This window comes from Oncorhynchus mykiss, chromosome 8 (genome assembly GCF_013265735.2).
Source record: "Oncorhynchus mykiss isolate Arlee chromosome 8, USDA_OmykA_1.1, whole genome shotgun sequence".
NCBI classification, from domain to species: Eukaryota; Metazoa; Chordata; class Actinopteri; order Salmoniformes; family Salmonidae; genus Oncorhynchus; species Oncorhynchus mykiss.
The window spans coordinates 47,282,631-47,304,636 of NC_048572.1; the positions used below are offsets into that span (position 1 = coordinate 47,282,631).

General features: G+C 43.2%; 2 protein-coding genes and 1 long non-coding RNA gene across 5 annotated transcripts; 1 reads left to right on the forward strand and 2 right to left on the reverse strand.

Moving 5' to 3' along the window:
- Positions 1-1,108: 1,108 nt before the first annotated feature.
- On the reverse strand, positions 1,109-12,678 carry LOC110529977 (ATP-binding cassette sub-family F member 2). 2 transcript variants are annotated; one of them, XM_021612691.2, is made up of 15 exons: positions 12,525-12,678; positions 11,147-11,325; positions 10,718-10,930; positions 10,089-10,271; positions 9,564-9,735; positions 8,563-8,658; positions 7,141-7,243; positions 4,323-4,418; positions 4,019-4,138; positions 3,427-3,516; positions 3,182-3,292; positions 2,866-2,928; positions 2,495-2,623; positions 1,963-2,166; positions 1,109-1,641 (listed from the first exon to the last, which is right to left on the reverse strand). In XM_021612691.2, exons 2-15 carry the CDS (start codon positions 11,280-11,282, stop codon positions 1,525-1,527), a joined length of 1,833 nt encoding a protein of 610 aa, XP_021468366.1. In that variant the 5' UTR covers positions 11,283-11,325; positions 12,525-12,678; the 3' UTR covers positions 1,109-1,524. The 2 variants fall into 2 exon arrangements, with proteins under 2 accessions (XP_021468366.1, XP_021468367.1); XM_021612692.2 differs by having other exon boundaries at positions 11,147-11,310; positions 12,525-12,673.
- A 1,354-nt stretch (positions 12,679-14,032) lies between these two features.
- On the forward strand, positions 14,033-15,651 carry LOC110529979. The gene is made up of 3 exons (XR_002474466.2): positions 14,033-14,166; positions 14,685-14,829; positions 14,972-15,651. It is a non-coding gene; the product is annotated as an uncharacterized LOC110529979 (long non-coding RNA).
- Positions 15,652-15,664: 13 nt separating this feature from the next.
- On the reverse strand, positions 15,665-21,289 carry LOC110529978 (phakinin). 2 transcript variants are annotated; one of them, XM_036985518.1, is made up of 8 exons: positions 20,638-21,289; positions 19,093-19,175; positions 18,808-18,964; positions 18,193-18,354; positions 17,748-17,873; positions 17,263-17,498; positions 16,884-16,966; positions 15,665-15,887 (listed from the first exon to the last, which is right to left on the reverse strand). In XM_036985518.1, the coding sequence occupies exons 1-8, from the start codon at positions 21,082-21,084 to the stop codon at positions 15,865-15,867; spliced, it is 1,317 nt and encodes a 438-aa protein (XP_036841413.1). In that variant the 5' UTR covers positions 21,085-21,289; the 3' UTR covers positions 15,665-15,864. The 2 variants fall into 2 exon arrangements, with proteins under 2 accessions (XP_036841413.1, XP_036841412.1); XM_036985517.1 differs by having other exon boundaries at positions 17,748-17,876; positions 20,638-21,270.
- Between the last annotated feature and the right edge of the window lie 717 nt (positions 21,290-22,006).

Consider the following 22,006-nt stretch of genomic DNA (forward strand, 5'->3'; position numbering starts at 1 on the left):
AGGTACCCTAGTAAGCGAGCTCGGGGAAACTTAACATAAATCTTTATATTGCCCACATTAAAACAAAATGGTTGTATACCAGAACCTTGTCTAACATTCCCAGTTTTATATTGAACAATTGCGGAGCCAAGGACAACATACCTTGCTGGCCGAAGGTCAGGCAAAAGAGAACAATAAGGGGGTACGGAAATACAGATAACCTGCGATGGACCAAATCAAAATAAACTTTTACAATCACATGTACAATATAGATATGAAAAAGTGTCTGTACACCAAAAAAATAACATTAGCTATGCAGCTGTAATTAAATTTAAATAACACTGCATTATGAAATTATTAACATCCTCTCTTGACCTGGCCTATTTGAATTGGTCCTAGTGTGCAACTTCGTGCATAATCTAGGGGAACAACATCACACTGCTACATCTACAGACATGAGTGCTACGGGTCAGTAGTCATTTTGGCAGGTTACCTTAGTGTTCTTGGACATAGGCACTATGGTGGTCTGCTTGAAACATGTTGGTATTACAGACTCGGACAGGGAGTTTGAAAATGTCAGTGACGACACCTGCCAGTTGGTCAGCGTATGCTCGCAGTACACGTCCTGGTAATCAGTCTGGCCCCACGGCTTTAGTAAATGTTGACCTGTTACTCACATTAGTTGCGGACAGCGTGATCAGTCTTCCGGAACAGCTGGTGCTCTCATGCATGATTGTGTTATTTGCCTCCAAGCGAGCATTGAAGTAGTTTAGCTCATCTGGTAGGCGTGTCACTGGGCAAGCCCCGCCACAGCCGATGAGCGTCAGAGCTGGTGTAGTACCATCTTGTTAACCGGTAGCCAATTTTGAACTAGCTACCACAGTAGCTTACATGTCCATTTTGACATCGCTGGACTAGATATCAAATTATTTGTAGTTGTCATAAGCTAGCAGAATGCCAATGAGACAATTTTTATCTGCTACAGTTGTCAATCGTGCAATTATGACCCAAATGCAAACATGTAGAAAACGCCAAAAAATAAACAGAAAATGCTTAATGTATGCTTTAGAACTTGGTCCATGAACTGATGAGTCAAAGTTCAGTCATGTCACTAAAAACAAAACAAGTCAGTTATTTTGCTCCTTTATTCATACAATCCCATTATTGCAGGTACAGTTAAATAATAAAAAGCTATTTTAGAGTAAAAGGAAATAAATTGGTACAGGCGGCTAACGTCCTACTATATCTGAACTGTGGAAAAATGCACACGTTCTCTACCACATTGATGGATAAATTATTTATTTTAATTGAGAAATCAAGATACCATAAGTATGCCTGTGAAGGGAGTAGCAATGGAAGGCAACTAGGTCGCACCACAACCTTCCAGCAGCCTATAAAGAGGCATTAAAAGCAGGAGGAATTGGGCATCTTGAAATGGAGTAACATGCGTCGAGTTATATAGCCACGTGAAGAGGGAATGGGAAAAATGGGAGTCCACAGTCTTGGGACAGTGCAGTCTTGAATCTGGGGAGGTATTTCAATTTTCTATACACCATGAGAATTTTTGTCGATCTTCTTTTTCAAATGGTCTTTGTAAGCCAAGATGTCCCGGTTCCATTTGGTGATGGTTTGCTTTTCGCACACCCAGATCTCCTGGGCCACCTATGGAAAACAAAGGAGAAAGGGGGTTAAATAGGGACACAAAAACAGGACAAGCACATACAAGTGCATTAATCCCAGTTGTTCCAACAAATAATTCCAATAAGTAAACTAGAGCCATTTCTGATAAGCTCATTCAAAATGTTGACTCCGCTGCTGTATACTAGTGGAGTCGGCTCAGCACCGGTGTGCTATTAGCATGGTCGAGTATGTTCAGACACTGTGGCCCACAAATGCATTGCCCTCATTAGGGTTGGAGTACATTTCTGTTCATTTTAAAGCAACCGTTTCAATCAAATCTGTTTCCAATTGTTCGATTCTCACCTGCTGGATGAGCCTGAAGTCATGGCTAACCAGCATCATGCCGCCCTCGTACTCGTTGATGGCGTCGGCCAGGGCATCGATGGTCTCGATATCTAAGTGATTGGTGGGCTCGTCCAAGAAGAGCATGTGGGCGTTCTGCCCGGCCAGCCAGGCAAAGCACACCCGGCACTTCTGCCCGTCGGACAAGTTTCTAATGGGGTTCACCTGAGGGAAAAAAAAAGAAGAAATGTCACCAATGTCAGAAGACCGTTCCCCCAATTCATATATAGGGGTTTAATTAAATTACCGACTTGGGTTAAATTACAATTGACTACAACCCGGCCTGGGTTCAAATAGTTATTTTCCTGTCCTTAGAGCTTTCGTGATACAAATGGAACAGTCCCAAAAGTACAAACCCCACTCCCCTGGCACAACAGACAGGCTCAAACGTTAAAATGACTTGAAAGCAAAACGAAATGTTATCTGAAGGCAGGTCTGCAATTGGGAGAACAATATTTGAGGATCACAATTGGTCACTAATGATCAAACTGACCTGCTGTTTGCCTGTCAGCCCATAGCGGCCAATGATCTTCCTCATCTCCTCCCTCTCCTTGATCTCTGGGTAACACTTCATCATGTAATCCAGGGGGGAGAGGTCAAGTTCCAGCTGCTCTGTTAGATGCTGGAGAAAATAGAGTATAGGTTCAGCCATGTGAATCATGGAGATTTGTAAAAAAATGTCTCACAAACTTAACTCCAAATCAAATAAAAAAGCAATCCACTTCACAACCACGCACAATCAGTTGGTGGAACCACAGATTCACTCAAATTCGCAGACAACTCCAATTTTGGAATTGTAGGAGCATACGCACTTAAATGATCTAAGACAGTTTAGTATACCCGTGTGCTTTAATGGTATGGTACCTGGTGATATCTGCCAATCTTGACGTGGGAGTTCTTGCGGATCATACCATCAGTGGGGAGGAGCTGAGGACAAAGACAATGAGACATTGGTAGGTATGGAGAGATGGCAGTTGTGGGATATCTGTTCAAAGAAATGCACAGGCAACTGAACAGGAAATAAAAACGACCGTTTACATTTTGTTTCTACTTATTGACCATTCTCACATATCTGTAAAAATTCAACTATAAACTATTTATGGTAACGTGTCATGGTATGGCTGAATGACAGGAGAACAATTCAAGTCTGCTAAATGGCCGTAACAATGTCAAGACTAACCTCTCCCATGAGGAGTTTAAGCAGGGTGGACTTCCCGGCCCCGTTGGGCCCCACAAGGGCCACTCGGGTGTCGAGGTCGATACCGAACTCAAGGTTCTTGTATATATGGGGCTGAATCATCAAACAAGGGAAAACATAAGACAACAATATTGAGAAAAACATAAAACATGGTTTTAGGAACAGTTACAAAAAACAAGTTGAGCAAAACATTCGTTAGGCAGAAGTGAGGTTGGACAAACACGTACCTGGTCATCAGAGTACTTGAAGCTGACATTTTGGACCATGATGACAGGAGGGGGAATCTTCCCACAGGGAGGAAAACAAAATGACAGGGTCTAAAAAAAGGAAAAGAAGTGTTTAGGATGGTTTGCATGTGTTATTCTTTGATTCCTGCCTTGTGACACCCCGAAGGAAGCTATGGAATTATGGATTCTCTTTTGCAATTTACTATTATCCCGGAACTAACAAAACCTGTGGCGTCTGCTCTCTACACTCCTTGGCATGCTGCTTAGATCAGAAAAACTTGTCGGACAATTTTGTGTCACCGTGCGCCTTCACGGTGAACACACTGCCTGGCAGGGGCACTATAATTTGGCATTTTGTTTACATCATACCACAGTAGCAATAATAAGAGTACACCCAAACTCTGGTCAGCTGCCTGCATTAATATCCACTATAACTAAGGTCCATAGATTTTCCTGATCATGTGACTTGCATGTCCAGGAAAAACTCTGGGCTGTAGCCAAAACGACAAACTTGTTATACCAAAAAGAGCACCTGTTCCTACCCTATACGGGAAGCACCATCAGCCCTGTCAAAGTCACTAAACAGACTTACTTGGTCATTCTTAACACTCTCAGTCAGGCCCGAGGCCACCATCTTCTGCAGAGTCTTCTCTTTACTCTGGGCTTGACGAGCCAGCTTGGCTGAGCCGTGCCCAAACCGGGCTATGTAGTTCTGGTGGGGTAGTAAGGAGAGAGAAGGGTTTACAAAACTACTACTGTTTGGTGAAGCAGTTCACTCCCATCGGCCACAAGCTAGGTGGTTCCAAAATAACCCATCACCCACATTACCGGCATCAGCCCGAATTTCACATACTACTTGTGTACGTGAAAGTGTCCCAAGAGAAAGGGGAGTTTACCTTCATGTGTTTGATCTGGTCCTGCTCCCAATTGAACCGCTTCATCTGGTTCTCTTCCAACTCCTCCCTGGTCTTAATGTACTGGTCGTAGTTGCCCTTCGAGGTGGTAAACAAATATTTGGTTTTAGATGATTGTGTACCATTTAACAAGTAAAAAAAAAAGGGATGTAACCCCACATCTTTCATTTATTTTGTTTTTATGACTTGAATATAGTGCGTTTTTAAATCATAGTAACTCACCAAGGCAAAATACACGATAACGTGTAAATGCAGAGTTCAACACACATTCTGACAGATGGAATTTCACGACATCTAGCCAAATTTCCATGACCACCACTTGGTGGTGTCTATGCATGTATAAAAAAAGTAAACGTAATGTGGTATCGTCGCTGGGAGGCTGCTCTGATCCCATGTACCACCTCTTATCATTGTGTAAGGTCGAGCAGCAGCTCATAAAAATAAGTGTACAAGACACCTGTCTGACTTGCGCCTGTGAGTGGAGGCTGTGGAGATGGCACAGTCCATCAGTCCAAGACCTGTGCTATTGAAAAATGGTATATGGTGCAACAAATAGAAAACATTTTAGAACAAAAAGGCACTTTCCCCCACGTTAGATACTGGGCGCGGTCCTGAAACGCATCAGTGCGCTGTTGAATCTGCGCCTTTTCCTAGACCATGTTCCCATGTGCGTAATAGCAAAGTTAACCACCATATTGGTTTTTAATCTTTTTAATCTTTGCCATGCCTTCAGAGGCTGTACATTTTGTTAGACCAGCCACTCAGGTATTATTTATTTAGTGTTGTTTACACTGTCCCAAATTGTCTGGAAAATTCTATAATATTAATCAATTTTTTCTTTGATCTCATTATCATGATAATAAGTAATGTCATTATCATTAGTAGGCTTAGTATCGCAGCCTTGTATAACCACCACCGAGCTGTAGGCCAAAGAGCACATCCTGTTTAGTCTAAAACACCATAACTTACTTAGGCCTATATTTCAATACTTACATAGGCTACTGTATCAATAAATGATTTATTTGTTCACGTCACACAGCATAAACGAGTCATTCATGATTTGAAATGCAATCAAGCATTTAATTAAAAAAAATAAAGCAACCATTGAATTATTAGCGTAAAAAAACAGGCATAAACCGTTCCATTTTGGAAATTGAATTCATGAATGAACGCGACTTTAGTATTTACTGTAATAAGGGCTAAACAAAAAAAGACAAATATTTTTATTTAGGGGGTAATTTATTAGTGTTTGCTTGTCTGAGGTAGAGGACCTCATAAGCTGTAGACCACACCATCTACCAAGACCGTTCTCATTTATATTTTTCATCAAGGGTCTCTGTACTTCGCTCCGTTCATCTTTCCCCTCGATCCTGACTCGTCTCCCAGTGCCCACCGATGAAAAACATCCCCACAGCATGATGCTGCTGCCACCACGTGTCACCATAGGGATGGTGCCAGGTTTCCTCCAGACATGACCCTTGGCATTCAGGCCAAAGAGTTCAATCTTGGTCTCATCAGATCAGAGAATATTGTTTCTCATGGTCCGAGTCCTTTAGGTGCCTTTTGGCGAACTCCAAGCAGCCTGTCATGTGCCTTTAACTGAGGAAAGGCTTCCGTGTGGCCACTTTACCATAAAGGCCTGATCGGAGGAGTGCTGCAGAGATGGGTGAACCTTTGAGCTCTGTCAGTGACCATCGGGTTCTTGGTCACCTCCCGACCAAGACCCTTCTCCCCCAACTGCTCAGTTTGGCCGGGCGGCCAGCTGCAGACATTTTTTGGGTAGCCTTCCCCAGATCTGTGCCTCGGCACAATCCTGTCTTGGAGCTCTACTGACTATTTCTTCGACCCCGTGGCTTGGTTTTTGCACTGACATGCACGGTCAACTGTGGGACCTTATATAGACAGGTGTGTGCCTGGACCCAAACCATGTCCAATCAATTGAATTTACCACAGGTGGACTCCAATCAAGTTGTAGAAACATCTCAAGTATGATCAATGGAAACAGGACGCACCTGAGCTCAAATTCAAGTCTCATAGCAAAGGGTCTGAATACAAATGTAAATACTTTTTTTTCCTCTTGCAAAAATGTCTAAAAACCTGATTTGCTTTGTCATTATGGGGTGCTGTGTGTAGATTGATAAGGGGAAAATATTTATTCAATTTTAGAATAAGTCTAACGTAACAAAATGTGGAAAATGTCAAGGGGGCTGAATACTCTCCGAATGCACTGTAAATAACATTCACTCCCCAATAGCTAAATAGTTACCTATAGGGTACAAGATATGTTTTGAATTGCCAACCTAGTTAGTCTTATATCATATTTCATAGGCTAGGCCTACCTGATGCTGCAATGTCCGACTGTTTTTCTCCTTGAGCAACGGCCCACTTGTCTCGCACACATGTAGGTGATGCACACAAACGTGTCATTCCGATCCTGGCAGACGTTGCTTTAAATTTTATTGATATAATATTAACTGCCTGAATAAATTACACCAACAGAAATTAATGTTCATGACTTTTCAAAATTCCCAGATTTGATCATTTTCCAAAACTTACCAAGGCCTGGAAAACAATTTTAAAATTATGACTTTTCCAGTATTTTCATCACCGGACAAACCCTGTAAATGGTGGAAGTCTGAGCTTTAACTGGGTCCATTTGGGTAAGTAAGTTTAGTGAACTAGTGTTTATTTATCAACTGAGGACAGGAAATGCAACTGCTCAGACCTGGAGAATTATTGTAAACCAGATAAACAGCTTGTTGGTCCATGGTGACCCATGACAGAGTGCTCTTGCTCTTACCGTGTAGTATTTCAGCTTGCGTTCGTGCAAGTGCATGATGTTGGTGCACACGCCGTTGAGGAAATCTTGCGAATGGGAGATCAGGACCAGAATACGTTTGAATCTGTAGAATAGGAGTAAGGCTGAAACTTCAGACTTCTACATAGCAACAATGACAATTCTTGAGTTACACAACCAATAGGCATTATCCTACAATGTCAGGGACCAAAGTCAAAATGTAACTGCCAAAGTAATGGAAACACTTGAATAAATGAGGGATACAAAGAATATTGAAAGCAGGTGCGGTTCTGGAGCTAGCTAAGCAATTAACATCCTATCATGCTTAGGGTCATCTATTAAAATGTTGGGCAGGCCATTACTTTGGTTACCATGGCTATGCCTTGCCTGGCTACCCAAATGCCTTGCTCCGGCCAAACACTACGCCCACGGACATGAGTTTCTCCACAATGAGTCAGGATTCGAGTACCTCCCCAATGATTGATAGAACGCAAACACATTCTTAGCTATTCTGAGTACAGCTGCATTTAGAAAATGTGTCATTGGCTGTGCTACTGATTGATTAGAGATAAGCCAATCGCTGATTGTACAACACCCCTCCGTTTGACATCACCACAAACGATGGCAGTCTCCGACTGAAACATGTAGTGAATACAGAGCAGCAGAGGAATTCAGTTTGAGTCCCCAGGCAAGGCTATGACCCCATAGGATGACAATGCCCCCATCCACAGGGCACAATTGGTCACTGAATGGTTTGATGAGCATGAAAACCATATGCCACCTCAGTCACCAGAGCTCAAGCCAATTAAACACCCATGGGAGATTCTGGAACAGCACCCGAGACACCATTTTCCACCACCACCACCAAGAAAACACCAAATTATGGAATTTCTGGCGGAAGGAATCCATCCAATAGTTCCAGACTTTGTGGCGGCCCAATACCCTATTAAGACACAATGTCATTGTTTCCTTTATTTTGGCAGTTACCTGTATATAGCTAGTTAGCACATAACTATAAACTCCATGAGCATGTCTAAAACAAATATGTTATCTTGGAACTAACAAACCCTGTGGCATCAGCTCTACACTATTTTTGGAATGCTGCTTAGATCAGATAAACGCTTCGGTCTAGTTTTTGTCAACGCGCCCCCGCACGGAGAACAAACTGCCTGGCAGGGGCACTATAATTCGGCCTTTTGTTTACATCATGTCACAGCAGCAATACCAGCATGCAATAGCAGCTTAAAGTGAGTAGATCATGTAAATGTTCCATGATTTTCCAGTTTACCTCTGGAGTTCCCACTTAAATGTCAGAAGAACCCTGCCTTCAATCTAAGGTGGCTTTTCACATTAAAAGTAATGATACAGGCACAATTGTTTCTAGAAAAGTCGTGTCCTACATCTCACACGTCTAAATGGCCTTACTGGCTAAGCTCTTCCTCCAGCCACACACAGGCATCCAGGTCCAAGTGGTTGGTGGGCTCATCCAGCAGCAACATGAACGGCTTCAAGAACAGGGCCCTGGAGACAAGGAACGCACAAAACCAGGTTAGTAGGTCTTCAAAACAACAGTGCTAAAATAGGCTTATTCACACCCTCACCAAAAAAAACAGGGCATTTGTGAATGAAAAACACAGTTTACAGGTAGGTCTTATTGGAGGTTGTGAATTAGATGTTTTAAATCTAAAACCTCTTAAATAGTTATGACTAAAGGCATTTGGGCAAAGTGAAACCCAACAAAAGTGAACAGAACGACGGGGATCAGAAAAATGCGGCGGACAATTTGTCCCACTGCACTGGGAGCATACTGCTTGTTGGCGGCGTTATCATTCGGCCTGTCTTTACATCACTTCCAAACAGTTCTGAGCCAAACGCCTGTGCATCATTAGAATATAGTTGGTGTCCATATTTTGTTAGGATTCGACCAGTCAAGTTAGGAGAGTCAAAGATAGTGGGAAAGAAAAATGTTTTTGTGGTTTGATGTTATTTGCCCACTTGTGTCATTTAGCCAATTCTAAACAGAACCCTCACAGTCCCCATCGCTTTTCATGTAGATTGACAGTTTTCTGGACAGGTGTAGACAGTTGAAGCGAGGCTTGAGAGAGTCTAGGAAAAAGACTGCACTCAAGGCCTGTATTCATATAGTGTCTCACAGTAGCAGTGTTGATCTAGCATCAGTTAAGCTTTTTACATTATAATGAATGAATGAACAGGGGCTTGTGGCGGATCTGGGACCATATTCTCAGAGCAGTGGTGCATATCTAGGATCAGGTTCCACCTGTCCACTATGATCCAAAAGTTAACTGATGCTAGATCAGCGCGCCTACACTTGGAACCTTTATGAACAAGGGCCCAGATCCCAAATATGCACTGAGACGCTTTAATAGTAAAGGTTTGTCTTTGTATTGTAAAGGGTGGGTGTGTACCTGGCCAGAGCAACGCGCATTCTCCAGCCTCCGCTGAAGTCCTTAAGCTTCTTCTGCTGCATGGAGGCAGTAAAGCCCAGGCCGTGGAGGATCTGGGAGGCCCGCACCTCAGCCTTATCTGCGTCCAGCTCCTCCAGGCGCTCATAAAGCTCCATCAGCTTCTCACACTCGGCTTTAGGGGGGAGAGAAACAGAGAGATGAGCGTTTGGGTGGAGGACAATGGAAAAGAGGGAGACGAGCAGGAGAAGATAACAGTCGGGGTGGGCGGAGAGAAACTTCTACTCTACGGTGTTTATTTTAACTGGTTGGAGCAAAATGGAATCACGGTTATTATCGCACCAATTAAGCCTTTGTGCCCTTGTCCCGATGCTACATCATGAAGGGAACACATTATGCAGGACTATTCGGGACATGGGAGGTAGTGTACCACGCCTAGGAAGGGAAGCTGCCACATTGAGCACAGTTCCCATGGTAACATGGTAATTCACAGTACTACAACCAAACCACCATTACAAAGCAACTCACAGTCCTCGGATGCCAGGCGCTCTGCCTCCTTCTCCAGATGGATCCTTTCCGCATCCACCTCCATGACACACTGCAGGGCAGTCTTCTCACTGGGAGACATCTCACGGGTCAGGTGGTAGATGTCAATGTGCTCTGGGATAGGTACCTCACGGTGGCCAATGGCTGCCAGCAACATGGATTTACCTGGAAAGAGAAAGATTTGTAAGTGTCCCCGTAGAGCTCAAATGTGTATTTGTAAATAAGGTGGGGATACTTCAAATAAACTTCTACACAGAAGACAAAGGGTATACGGCTGCTGTTCAGTTATAAATTTCATAAGGGGCCAATACATATACACAAAAAGTAACCCTACCCCAGCTAGAGGTTGCTCCTGGGAAAACTAGGGCATATTATGTCCTGAGAAGATAAAGGCTGAGTTGGCTGAAAGATGTCCCGTGTGGACAGGTGTGACTAACACCGAAAATGACCAAACGAGGTGTCCCAAAGGCACTGTTCATTAGAGCACACCATAACAAAATGTTTTCCAATGAAAAGGGTCTTAACGGATAAATTCTTATCCAAAACACATTCAAAGCGCTTACTTTCTCTTTGTGCCCACTGAACACACCCTGTGTGATGTAACCACTTACCAGTGCCATTGAGGCCAATGAGGCCGTAGCGGCGGCCCGAGTTGAGCTCCAAGCTGGTGTCCTGCAGCAGCTCCTGCCCATGGAAGGTGAGCGACATGCTGGTGACGTGCACATCTGTGCTGTTGGGGTGCGAAGCCAGCACGCCAGTCACCGCCCGCGCCTCAGTCTTCTTCAGCTCAAACTCATCCATCTCCTTGGTCAGGCTTTCCACACCTGTAACTCAGTGACATGGAGGGCCATTTAGTAAGTCATTTCTCCAAATGAAGTGTTACCCATCTCTACTTACATTAACCTGAAGAACCAACCTATCCATTCAACATGAGAGAACAACCACCTGGAATACAAATACATTTCTGAAACCTGAACTAGCAGTGAAGAGGATTTAAACTTAAACCCTTCTTTAGTTGCTCTATGATTATCAACCATTACCGTTGCTTATGGCTCCATTCTCCTGGCCTTCCTCTGGTTTCTCTCCCTCTCCATCCTCAGTTTTTTTTGTCTTCTGGCGGGATTTGGCGGCTTCCTTCTTCTTCTGCGCCTTCTTCTTGGCCAGGTCTGAAGGCATGGCTGCTGCTGACCTCGACAAAATTAAACTTGAAGACAGAGAGCTGGGGGTCAAAGCAGGGAAAACTGGTTCAGTAAGTAACATTGTATTGCCTGCATCTGGATTATCAGGAGTAGCTAATATGGTAAGCAGTCATCAAGTGAATCAAAATGCTGGTGCCATTTCGTTTAGTTTGATACACCTCATTACCACTACCAAGACAAATGGAAGTAATATCAATTTGGTTGGAAAGGGTCGCCCGTTTGTTATCCTCATTCATGAAGCATGTTGCTGACCAGCCAAATGACACATTAAAATGTACCTAACACTCTTAAAGCTCTGCTTGATCTGGCTTTAGTTGAACTGCTTGCAAGTCTTCCCTTCGTTGTCATTCATATGAATCGCAATCGAAGACGAAACACTTAAAAAATGGCTAATCCATCTATGGTTAGACCGAGGATAGATTTTACGCGCAGTTACCTAATCACATTGCGCAACTAGCAAGCGTTAGTTAGGAAGCTAATCATATTGCGCATTGCATTATAAATGCCAGCATCCTTTACCTGGTCAGCTGAGTTAGTCATCTTCCAGCACAACAGTAAGCACTGGGGTAGCTAGCCAGGTGGCCTAGTATGGCTAATCTCACGTATCGTCCTCATTTCCTGCCATTTAACTTACCATGGCTGGCTACATGACTATGTTATATTCGCTCAGAACTGTAACGAACGTTCGCTAGCTATAGACATTTAATCAGTTTGCCAACTGCAAATTAACGTTAGCTACCTAGCTGTTAAACTGGCACCCTGGGCCACTATTTTAGTGAGTGAAATATTTAGGCCCTACCAGTTAGCTGAAACTGGCTAGCCAAATTACCTCCGAATCTCGAGCTAGTAACTTAGCTAAGCAATTTTATCACAAATCCAGGAAGTCAGTGTGGGCTTTTATATCTTTCGATTTGTCAGATGCCAATCATCCCACTGGATATAAATCCCCAAATGATTTTAGAGTCAGACGCCGGTAAGATAGCTGGTGGCTAATGCCGAGAAACTCGTGGTCATCTTTTCATTGCATTGTGTAGTAACTAGAAACTAACGTTAGCTAGGTTACCTGTATGCTAGCTAACGTTTTCAAACAAATCAAAGCTAACAACAGATCCTGCCAACAATTTATCAGATACATTTTTACTACATCCAAAAAGATTTAAACACTATTTGTGACTCTGTTAGATATATACGTTTTAATATCCTGCTGGCGTTTTCTTACCGGTCTTTTTCCTGTTCACCCGCGGCTGCGACGATGTTGGAAACTCACAAGAAAGAATGAGCTCGTTGTCGCGTGTCCCAATGCCGGCTCACCAACCAATGAAACGCCGAGTTGTCTTTCAAGACCAACTTTCGCATTTTAATAACGGGCGGGTAAAATAAGAAGGGTTGTGGGAAATGGTGTCTTCTGAACGTTATTACGTAAAGACCAGAAATGATTCATTATTGCAACATCATTGAAAGAGTGGACCTCATTTTTCACAGACAGTTCATGGTTACCGCTTGGCAGAATTGTCACTTTTTTTTACTGGAACACGTTTTAGGCTACATAGAACTCCAGTGAAACAAAAATAATGATTATTATTCATTAGGCTTAAAATAAATAATTGTAACTATTGAGCTTATTTACACATCTAAAGACTCAAGCAGGGTTAGGGTCAGTCAATTCCATTTAAATTCAGTCAATTTAGGAAGTAAACTGACAATTACATTTTTTCTCATATTGAGTAAAATCTCAAATTCAGTTACTATATTGGTTTGGATCAGTTTAAAAATATATATGACAAGATGACAACATTCATTCATAACAACAGCAAATACATATAATCCGTAACCAAATACATCTATCTAGATTTAGAAATTGCACTATGGCTTAACTGTCAAGGGTTAAACCTTGCTTAATAAATCAGACTGTGATACCAGCTTTCTAGGGACACAGTCTAAATTAAAGCACTGCAAAAACGTGGATAGTTTCCTTACAAGCAAGAATGCTGAATAAAATTACATTTGAACTTACTGTACTGGTTGTCTGAAAAATATCAACAGGAAAGTATTATTTACCCAACTTTTTGGAATGCCTGTACTACAGTTGAGATTTCTATCACCTGGCACATGCACAAATGAATTCAACCATTTTAACACCTGCAAGACTTCGGTTAGTATGCATCCATTTTATATGCCTTAGGTGACGAGCAAACAAATTGTGATAACCACACACAGAGACCTGCGTTTTGAAGTCAGTTTAGTAATACTATCAGAACCCAAAATATAAGCTTGTTTCACTCCATTGTTTGTAAACAATATAATTAAACAAACAGTGTAGGCTATATCCTCAAAACATGGTTAAAACTATCATTTTTATCTCAAAGATGATCCGTCCTTGCATCCATAGCTCTGTCTATGAATTTGAGAGTGGTTACAGGCTGGTTGAGAGTGACCGCTTGTTTTAACTGCAGATTGACCCTTTAAGTTTCCGTTCATAAGGTCGAATATACACTTTCTGAAGCCAGGGCATACATTGCATGTTTTGATTTGTGATTAAATATTGGTGTTAACATGTTAAACATAAATTCAAGGACGTTTTCACTTGTCAACATACTGCTTTTCCATGGCATTCTACCTTAAAACAACCACGTCACAATATTGCTTCCTTCATCACAAAAAGGAATGGCATAGAACAGTCTCCGCCCAGCTGTAACAGACGTGCCTATTTAGATTTAAGGTTGTCTTGAACACAGCAGATTCCCTCCTCCACAAGCTTTGACAGAAGAGACAAAATGCAGCGGGTATCATTGGCATTGGTCATTTTCACCATTGCAACAATTACAATCCAATCGGTGCCCATAGAAACAAGTGGTGAAATGGTAAGCTTGCTATATGATTTCTTCTTCACTGTCTTAAAAGTTTTTGGGGAGTAAGATTGTTTTTTGTGATTGCTTTTGATGAGTAGACTAACAATGGTGAGCAATCCTTTGATTCTTTGACTCTTGGATCGGAGGAAACTTTTTTTTAATGTGGGACATTCATTGCAGCATTTCATTTAGTTTGCTTTGGAATAGGATGGTAACATGTAAGAGGTTTTACATGTAGGGGCACTAGCTATAGAGATTATTTAACAGTTAATCATACTCATCAAAGGGTTAAAAGCACAAAGTTATGTACCGCCAATGAAAAAAAAATACAAAAAAGCAAGCACCTGATCATAATCAAATTGGCTGATTTTCTTATTTTCCCTATAGTCCCAAGCTTAACTTAAGATCTGTGTGTTAGTCTTTACTTTCACATGAATTATGAATTGATGTCAATGGAAGATTTGGGTAAACTTCTGAATTACACCTATAGATATAGTAAACAGTAAGTGTTGGTTCACTGTCCTCCGCAGATTGAGAAAATGCAACACGTCAGCATGAGCCAGTTTCGCAGGAGAAGGGGGACTGATGACTCATTCAAGAAACCCTCACGGTCCTGCTCTGGCTGCTACTCTGTCATAGGAGACCCCACTACGACATGATCATCCCGCTAGTGAGGTGAGCCATAATTTCACAGCCCATAAAATCCTCAGTGACTGAATACCCTCAGATCAGTAGGACTACATGTACTGTAATGAAACATAACTTAAGTTGAGCTGTTTATTAATACTATATACAACCACATTGACTCACCCTGCAGGAGCTGGTTTCACCTTTCCAGAGGACAAATCAACAAATGCGGAATCACCATAAACTCCACTCCAAAGAGCAAGAAGAAAATACTAAACCAAGGAACTATCCTCAAAGTAAATATCATCACTGGCACCCCCTGTTTTCTAAGACAAATGAATGACACTTTCATATGAATCGTGCATTGTATCGATGAACGCTGGCTGTGTCTTGTGGGAGCGCCTGTTGAAATGTCCTTTCCCCATCCTCATTTTGACTCATAAGGGCAAGAAGTACAATTTAGGCATGTCATTATCAATGACTTCAATTTAGAGCTTTACACATGCTGAGTCACAGCCTGCTTAAACCAGACTGAATGCTGTGCTAATGATTGTTTCACGTCATGTTGAGCACAAGTTTCAGTGTGGTTTAAGCAGGCCAGCTGAGTCATAGGCTGGTTGAGGCACAAGTGGTATTTTAAAAAATGAGTCATTGAAACCATGCCACAACTCCAAAACCATATTGGCTAAGTTTGAAACCAATTAGCGGTTTTAACCAATCAGCATCCAGTATTGGACCCACCCCTTTGTACAAGCTTTGTTAATGTATCAACAAAGTAGTCTTATGTGCCATAACTGAAAGAAGTGTCCCCAAAAGGAAAATTCCAATCTAACCCCAGTCTATTTGAATAAAGAGGCCTAGTTGAAAAAAGAGGACCAGATGCTTTCTTGCAGAGGTTTCAATTTTATTACACTCTTTAGTAAGAACATGGTCTCTGAAGGAAACTGCACAGATACCTTGGAGATCAACGGTGTGAGAGCTTCATGTTCATTGGTGTTATTCCAAACCCAAGGACAGTCGATGATAACTTGAGCACCAAAATTAAGAAGTGGCCTTGTCCCCAAATGGTCCTCAGTCTTTCCACTAGTAACTAGATGTGTTGAAACCTGATAAGACAAAAAAATGCCGGAATAGTATCGGACCCCAGTAAGAAAAGCTGTCACCATTGGAGTCAGCTATTGGGGACGCTAATAAATCAAATCAAGTATAAAGGACTTGAACAATATTTAATAGATATATAATTTACAAATAGTATGAAGAAAGGTGAGAATGTGTTTCTGCACTTGCAGAAATGATTTCCGTCCTCAATGAACCAACAACCTACTAGTATGGTGGACCAGGAGTGACAAAAAATAAATAAAAAATAAATGCGTTAATTAATTAACTATTAATGCGTTAATAATGCACTTCTAAATTAATAAACAAATAATAGAACATTTGAAAACTGATGAGGAAATATATACATTGATTTCTGTACATTTTCAATATTCATGTATACATTTTTCTAAAAGATTTTGTCACTCCTGGTCCTCGATAATTACAAGCAACCTAACAACAACTTACTCCTACTGGTTTCTACAAGGGTGACTAGCACTTGGAAGATGCTCCCAAAAACAGGGAACAACGTCACACATCGCTCACATGCCAGTCAGCTTTCACATGCAGGTGTGTGAAATGTTTGAGGAAATCAAGATAATTGTCATCTGTGTGTAGATATGCTTTAGGAAGAGATACACAGGTAACTGCCAAAATAAAGGAAACACCAACATAATGTGTTTTAATAAGGCGTTGGGCCACAGCGAGCCGTCAGAGCCCCAAGAACAGCTTCAATGCACCCTGGCATAGAGTCTACAAGCCCGGAACTCTATAGCAAGGATTCGGCACCATTCTTCCATGAGAAATTCCATAATTTGGTGTTTTGTTGATGTCAATATTCTAAACAATCAGGCTGTTCTCCCTGATGAATGCTTCACATTCAGAAAAAAGTCGGAGTTTTTAAGATATTGTTCAATTGAACTTGCCACCACAATTGAGGTATTTTAATATCATGAAGAGTGCCTTACTCCTCCTCGGTTTTTGAACGGGACTGTAGTAGACTTTACCTTGAGGTGCTGGGCCGCCGTGGGGCTCCAAATGGGGAGGAAGGGGAGTTCGTCTCCCTTCAGGCTCTGATGCACCTGTGCACCTGTTGAGAGGAACATCGTGTCAAAGGAGGTCATGCAATCTCACCCATTGGAATATATTGCGTGGAGTTCACCTTGATAATATAAACAGTACCGGCTCCCAAAATGAGTACTGGAACCTATTTCAGTCCAAGTCAAGCACTGTTACTATAATAGCATAAACAGAAAACAAGTTTACAACCAGAAAATTATATCATTAAGAAGTCATGTGCCAATGGTATTTTGCCTGCTGGGCTATTAATCTTCTTTTTTGATATGGCCTTTGCCTCAGAGGTTATCTCTGAAGTTAGCTACTCACATCGAGGGGTGGTAGCGGCTCTCCTCCCCATCCAAGATGCCGTGGTAGGTGCCGATCTCCAGCTCCAGGCGCATTTTGTTGCCCAGCAACGTCTCATAGTCACGGCGTTGCTGTTCAATGTCGCCATGGACGTCGCCCAGCTCTGACTCCAGCTTGCCAATGACGGATCCCAGGTTCTGCAACTCGATGTCATGCCAATGCTTGGCGTCGTTCAGGGAGTTCTCCAGGCCGCGCTTCTGTTGGAGCAAGTTGACACAGTTGATGCAGTTGACACCTACACACACACACACACACACACACACACACACACACACACACACACTTTGTGTTTCATTCGTTCCATTCTAACCATTCCAATTAGCCCATCCTTCCTATTTCTACCTCCACCATTCTCCACTGACATACACACTATTGGTGGTGTTGGGCTGTCCCCAAAAACGTTGCCCTATATAGGGACACTGTAGAGGTGACGGCTCAATACGTACCAGTGCTCTGATGGACTCGGTTTCGGCCTGCAAACTCTGGATTTTACAACCAGCATCGTTATACTCCGTCTTCAGACACTCCAGCTCCTCCTCCTCATGACTCAGCTTACTGCCGACACTCTCCTCCTGCTGAACACACACACACACACACACACACACACACACACACACACACACACACACACACACACACACACACACACACACACACACACACACACACACACGTCAAGCTATGTCAAAGAACAGTTGTATTCCGTTTGTTTTGCCTGGCCCCTACTAGACACAATAAACCTCAAGCTGACCTCATAATAGATAAACAACTAAAGACAAATGTAAATACATTTCAACTACACATTGATCTATCAAAAGTAAATATTGATTTCTCCCCTTTTTACTCAGAAGTTTTAGGGTGTAAGTGTGGGGAACTACAGTATGAACTTACCTTGTATTCCAGGTAGGCATCGGTCTCGGCACGGTTCTTCTCGATGACTCTTTCCCAGTGGGAGCGGATGTAGGCCAGTATCTGGTCCAGATTGGTCTCAATGGGGGCATCCGGTTCGTCCACCTCACGGCCTGCCATCTGGTTGTATAGCACCCTCACGTCCTGGAGGGAGCAGAAGAACACCTGGGAAAAGGGCCTTTGTTCCACCCCAACACCAATACACCGGATTCATATAATCAATATGATCCTTATCATCTGATTTCCAATAACAACCAGCTGGATGAGGTGTGGGTTTTCACTCTGGGTTGGAGGTAAATGCTTGTCAGTGGACAAACCCCACAAGAAAGGAATCCTATGGAAATGCTAGCAGTTAGGGTTTCTTATGTGATCCATTTATTTCTATGCTGGGTAAATAAACTTAACGAATACACAAGAACTGTCTTGGGGATTCAACTAAGTGGGAAATTGTATTTTGTTAGATTGTATGTTGACGGGAATATCCCCTTCTCTAATATCCCACTCTAAAAACCCGACAAGGAACCCTATGACAAAGTTAGCGGTCTGCTGGTAATCTGTTTTTTCCAGTATGTGCTCCATCCTTCATGCTTGACTCACCTCCTCGTGGTTGCGGGCCAGGTCTCGGAGCTCAGCCCTCATGCTGTCCATCTGGCTCTCCAGGTCTGACTTGGTCAGGTTGGCATCGTCAATCACCTTGTACAGAGAGCTGATCTCCTCCTCAACCGCTTTCCTGAAGGGCTGCTCATTCTCATACCTACATGATGGAGAGAAAGTGAATCTCAAAAGTCAGGGTGTTCTTCTCCATGCTCTTCTCGATTCCCCAGGTTCTGACGTTTTGGGAAGGAGGTGAGAAGAGAGGAGGTGAGGAGAGTGTACACTCACCGGTCCTTGAAGTCCTCAGCATTGGCCTGCACATTCTCTGTCTGCAGCATTAGCCTGGCATTGTCAAGGATGGACTCACTAACCTATGGGGGAGATTTTGCAATATGTCAGTCTGTCCACTAGGGTGCAACAGATGCTCTGAAGTCCAACTTAGGGTAAATTGTTCGATAAATGGGTATTCTGCATGCAGGTATAATGCAAAATGACTTGTTAAAAGCATGGATGCGCCTTTACAATGTCTTATTATAAGGCGTATGTTAAGTCTCTCTATGCAGGTCATTTTCAATGGACTCAAAATAGCTGTTATTAAGCGAGGATCATTATGAGATCCTCATTATAAGACCAGACATTATAAGCAGTGGTGTAGTGGAGGGTAAACGCAGGTAGACATCAATTACACAACTTTTTTTATTTTGCACGAGCGTTTACCCACCTATCGCTGAAAACTGCATTCAGGGAGTGTTACTTTATACACTGCGAAAGGTGGTCAGCTTTTACAAACCTATTTTGTTTACTCACTACATCACTGATGATAAGGGAGTCATGCATGCCTGTGCCAAGTCTTGGAGTGCATTATAATGGCATCACAATGCATTGCATCTCATCAATGGAAGACTGCTATACTTCAACATCATTTCTTAATTGGAAATCCAGCTGCCATCAGACTCCCTTTCAAGGCTGGCTGGCTCTAGAGACTCCGTGGGACTCCACAGAGTCCGGAAGATTGGATGTATTTATTGTGCCCCTAGCGCATGGAATGACCTGCAGGCCACTTTGAGGCTTGACTCTCTGGTCTCGAAGGGTCAGTTTGGGACTTTGAGGAGGAATGTGGTGATGTTTTGATTGAGGTGTAATTTTATCTGTCACTTTTGAATTTGATTTGTTGTAATGGGTCATTATAACTGTATAGTATTGTATTGAGGCTGATCATGTTGATGTATTGTTCCCAGGGCAGCCTTATAAATGAGACCTTGGTGTTAATGGGTTTCCCCTGGTTAAATAAAGGTAAACAAATTAAAATATGCTAACAGTCTCACAGTGCAATAAACAATTGAGGATCATGAACACTGCTTCAAAGTTAGATTCCCCATTCCAAAACTGTCACATTTAAATGAACGCACTATCCAACGCAAATCCCGCCACAATCTCCAGCTCCAATCACCCACTCAATCAGTGCTTCAACCTACTCCCATCTGGTCGGAGGCACAGAACAGCAAAATGCTGCACTGCTGCATCGGCAGGAGCTTTCTTAACTTCATCCTAGGACTTGTGAACAATTCAACAACTCCCTCTCTTATTTACCTGTACCCAGTTGTCTTCCCAGTCCTTCTCTACCCCTCTCCTCCCATTCTTTCTCTTTCCCTTCTTATCAGTCTGTACCCTCTACCCATCATACTCAACTCCCTCCTCCCTCTCCCTCTTCCTGTAGAAGTCATCCTAGTCCTTCTTTACCCCTCTCCTCACTGCTCTTCCTTTCTCCCCCTTACCTATCTGTATCCTCTCTACCCATCATCCTCAACTACCTCCTTCTCTCCCCTTCCTTACCTGCCTGTAGACGTCCTCCCAGTCCTGTCTGAGGGGACCCCAGGCTCCGGCACTGGACGCCTTACGATCCAGGCAGTGTCGGATCTGCTCCTCCAGCTGCTGGTTGAGCAGCTCCAGGGCGTGCACCTTGTCCCTGTACTCCATCAGGCAGCAGTTAAGGCTCTCAGCACCCCCGGGGTGCTGCCTGCCACCAGCCCCAGCCCCATGGGGCATAACAGGCACAGCCGTGCTCCTCAGCCCCTGCAGGAACACACTGCTGATGCCCAGGGCACGCCGCGACACTCGCGTGCCCAGGTTGCAGGTGCCGCCCGTGGGGGCTGTCCCCACAAAGACGCCCCGGGGGGCTGTGGTGATGCCCGCGGTGCCAGCCCTGGTGCTGGCGCTACCGGGGCGCTCTGCAGCGGAGTGCTGGTCCAAGAAGGAGGACCGACGTCTTGGCAGAGGCATGGCCCTTGTACTTGGAGAATGTGGGTATGAGACGAGAGAATGCGGGAGCGTGTGCGTGTCAGAAGAAGGCTAGTCACCATGCATAGACATCATTGAGTGGCTTGAGAATATGTTGGGTGGCCTGTGGTGTCAAACAGCCCGTGTCCCTGGGCGCATGGCTCTTTATTGCAGCCTGGGCTTCTGGAAAGCAGAGGGGCTTATTGTTCGCCTGTGGTGTTTGTGTTGTCATTGTGACAGTGGCCTGGTTCAGGTTGGTGTATTGGGGCTCTTTGTGTGGGTGCTGGTTGTTTGTTTTTGCTGCCTCAGCATTGGAGCCCTCTCAGGAAAACTCCATTGAGCGCTGGCTTGCGCACCCTTTCCCCAAGCACAAACTGCCACCGGTGCGTCGTCTGACTAGACAAAATCTGACTGGAGATGCTTCTACCTCCTCTTTTTGTATGTGTGCATGACTGAGTGAGTTTGTGTGTGTGTGTGTGTGTGTGTGTGTGCGCATTTATATGTGAGAACTTAATAAATCAGGTCATGCATCACTGTAAAGAGTATGCCCAATTGCTGTAAACATGAAAGACTGGAGAAGGGGCCAGAGGAATGTTCAGTATGGCCTGTTTCTTCAAATCCAAAGTTAGGATGTGTTTGATCAAAATACAGTCAATGAAAGCCCAAGGATTTATTAAATAATTGTATATTTTAAATATAAATGTTCTAAATTCTATTTTCAATAATATTCTGAGAGCCTGATTATATTCTTGTTTTCAATGATAGTCATAGGCATGTGTATCGGTGGCAAGGAAGTCAGGCGCAGGGGAATCGATCTTGGTAAAATGGAGTAGTTTATTAATAACTTAAAACATAACTCCAAAACCATTAATAAATTAACAAAACAAAGTGGGTACGAGGACCCGTCGCACACCAATACAAACAA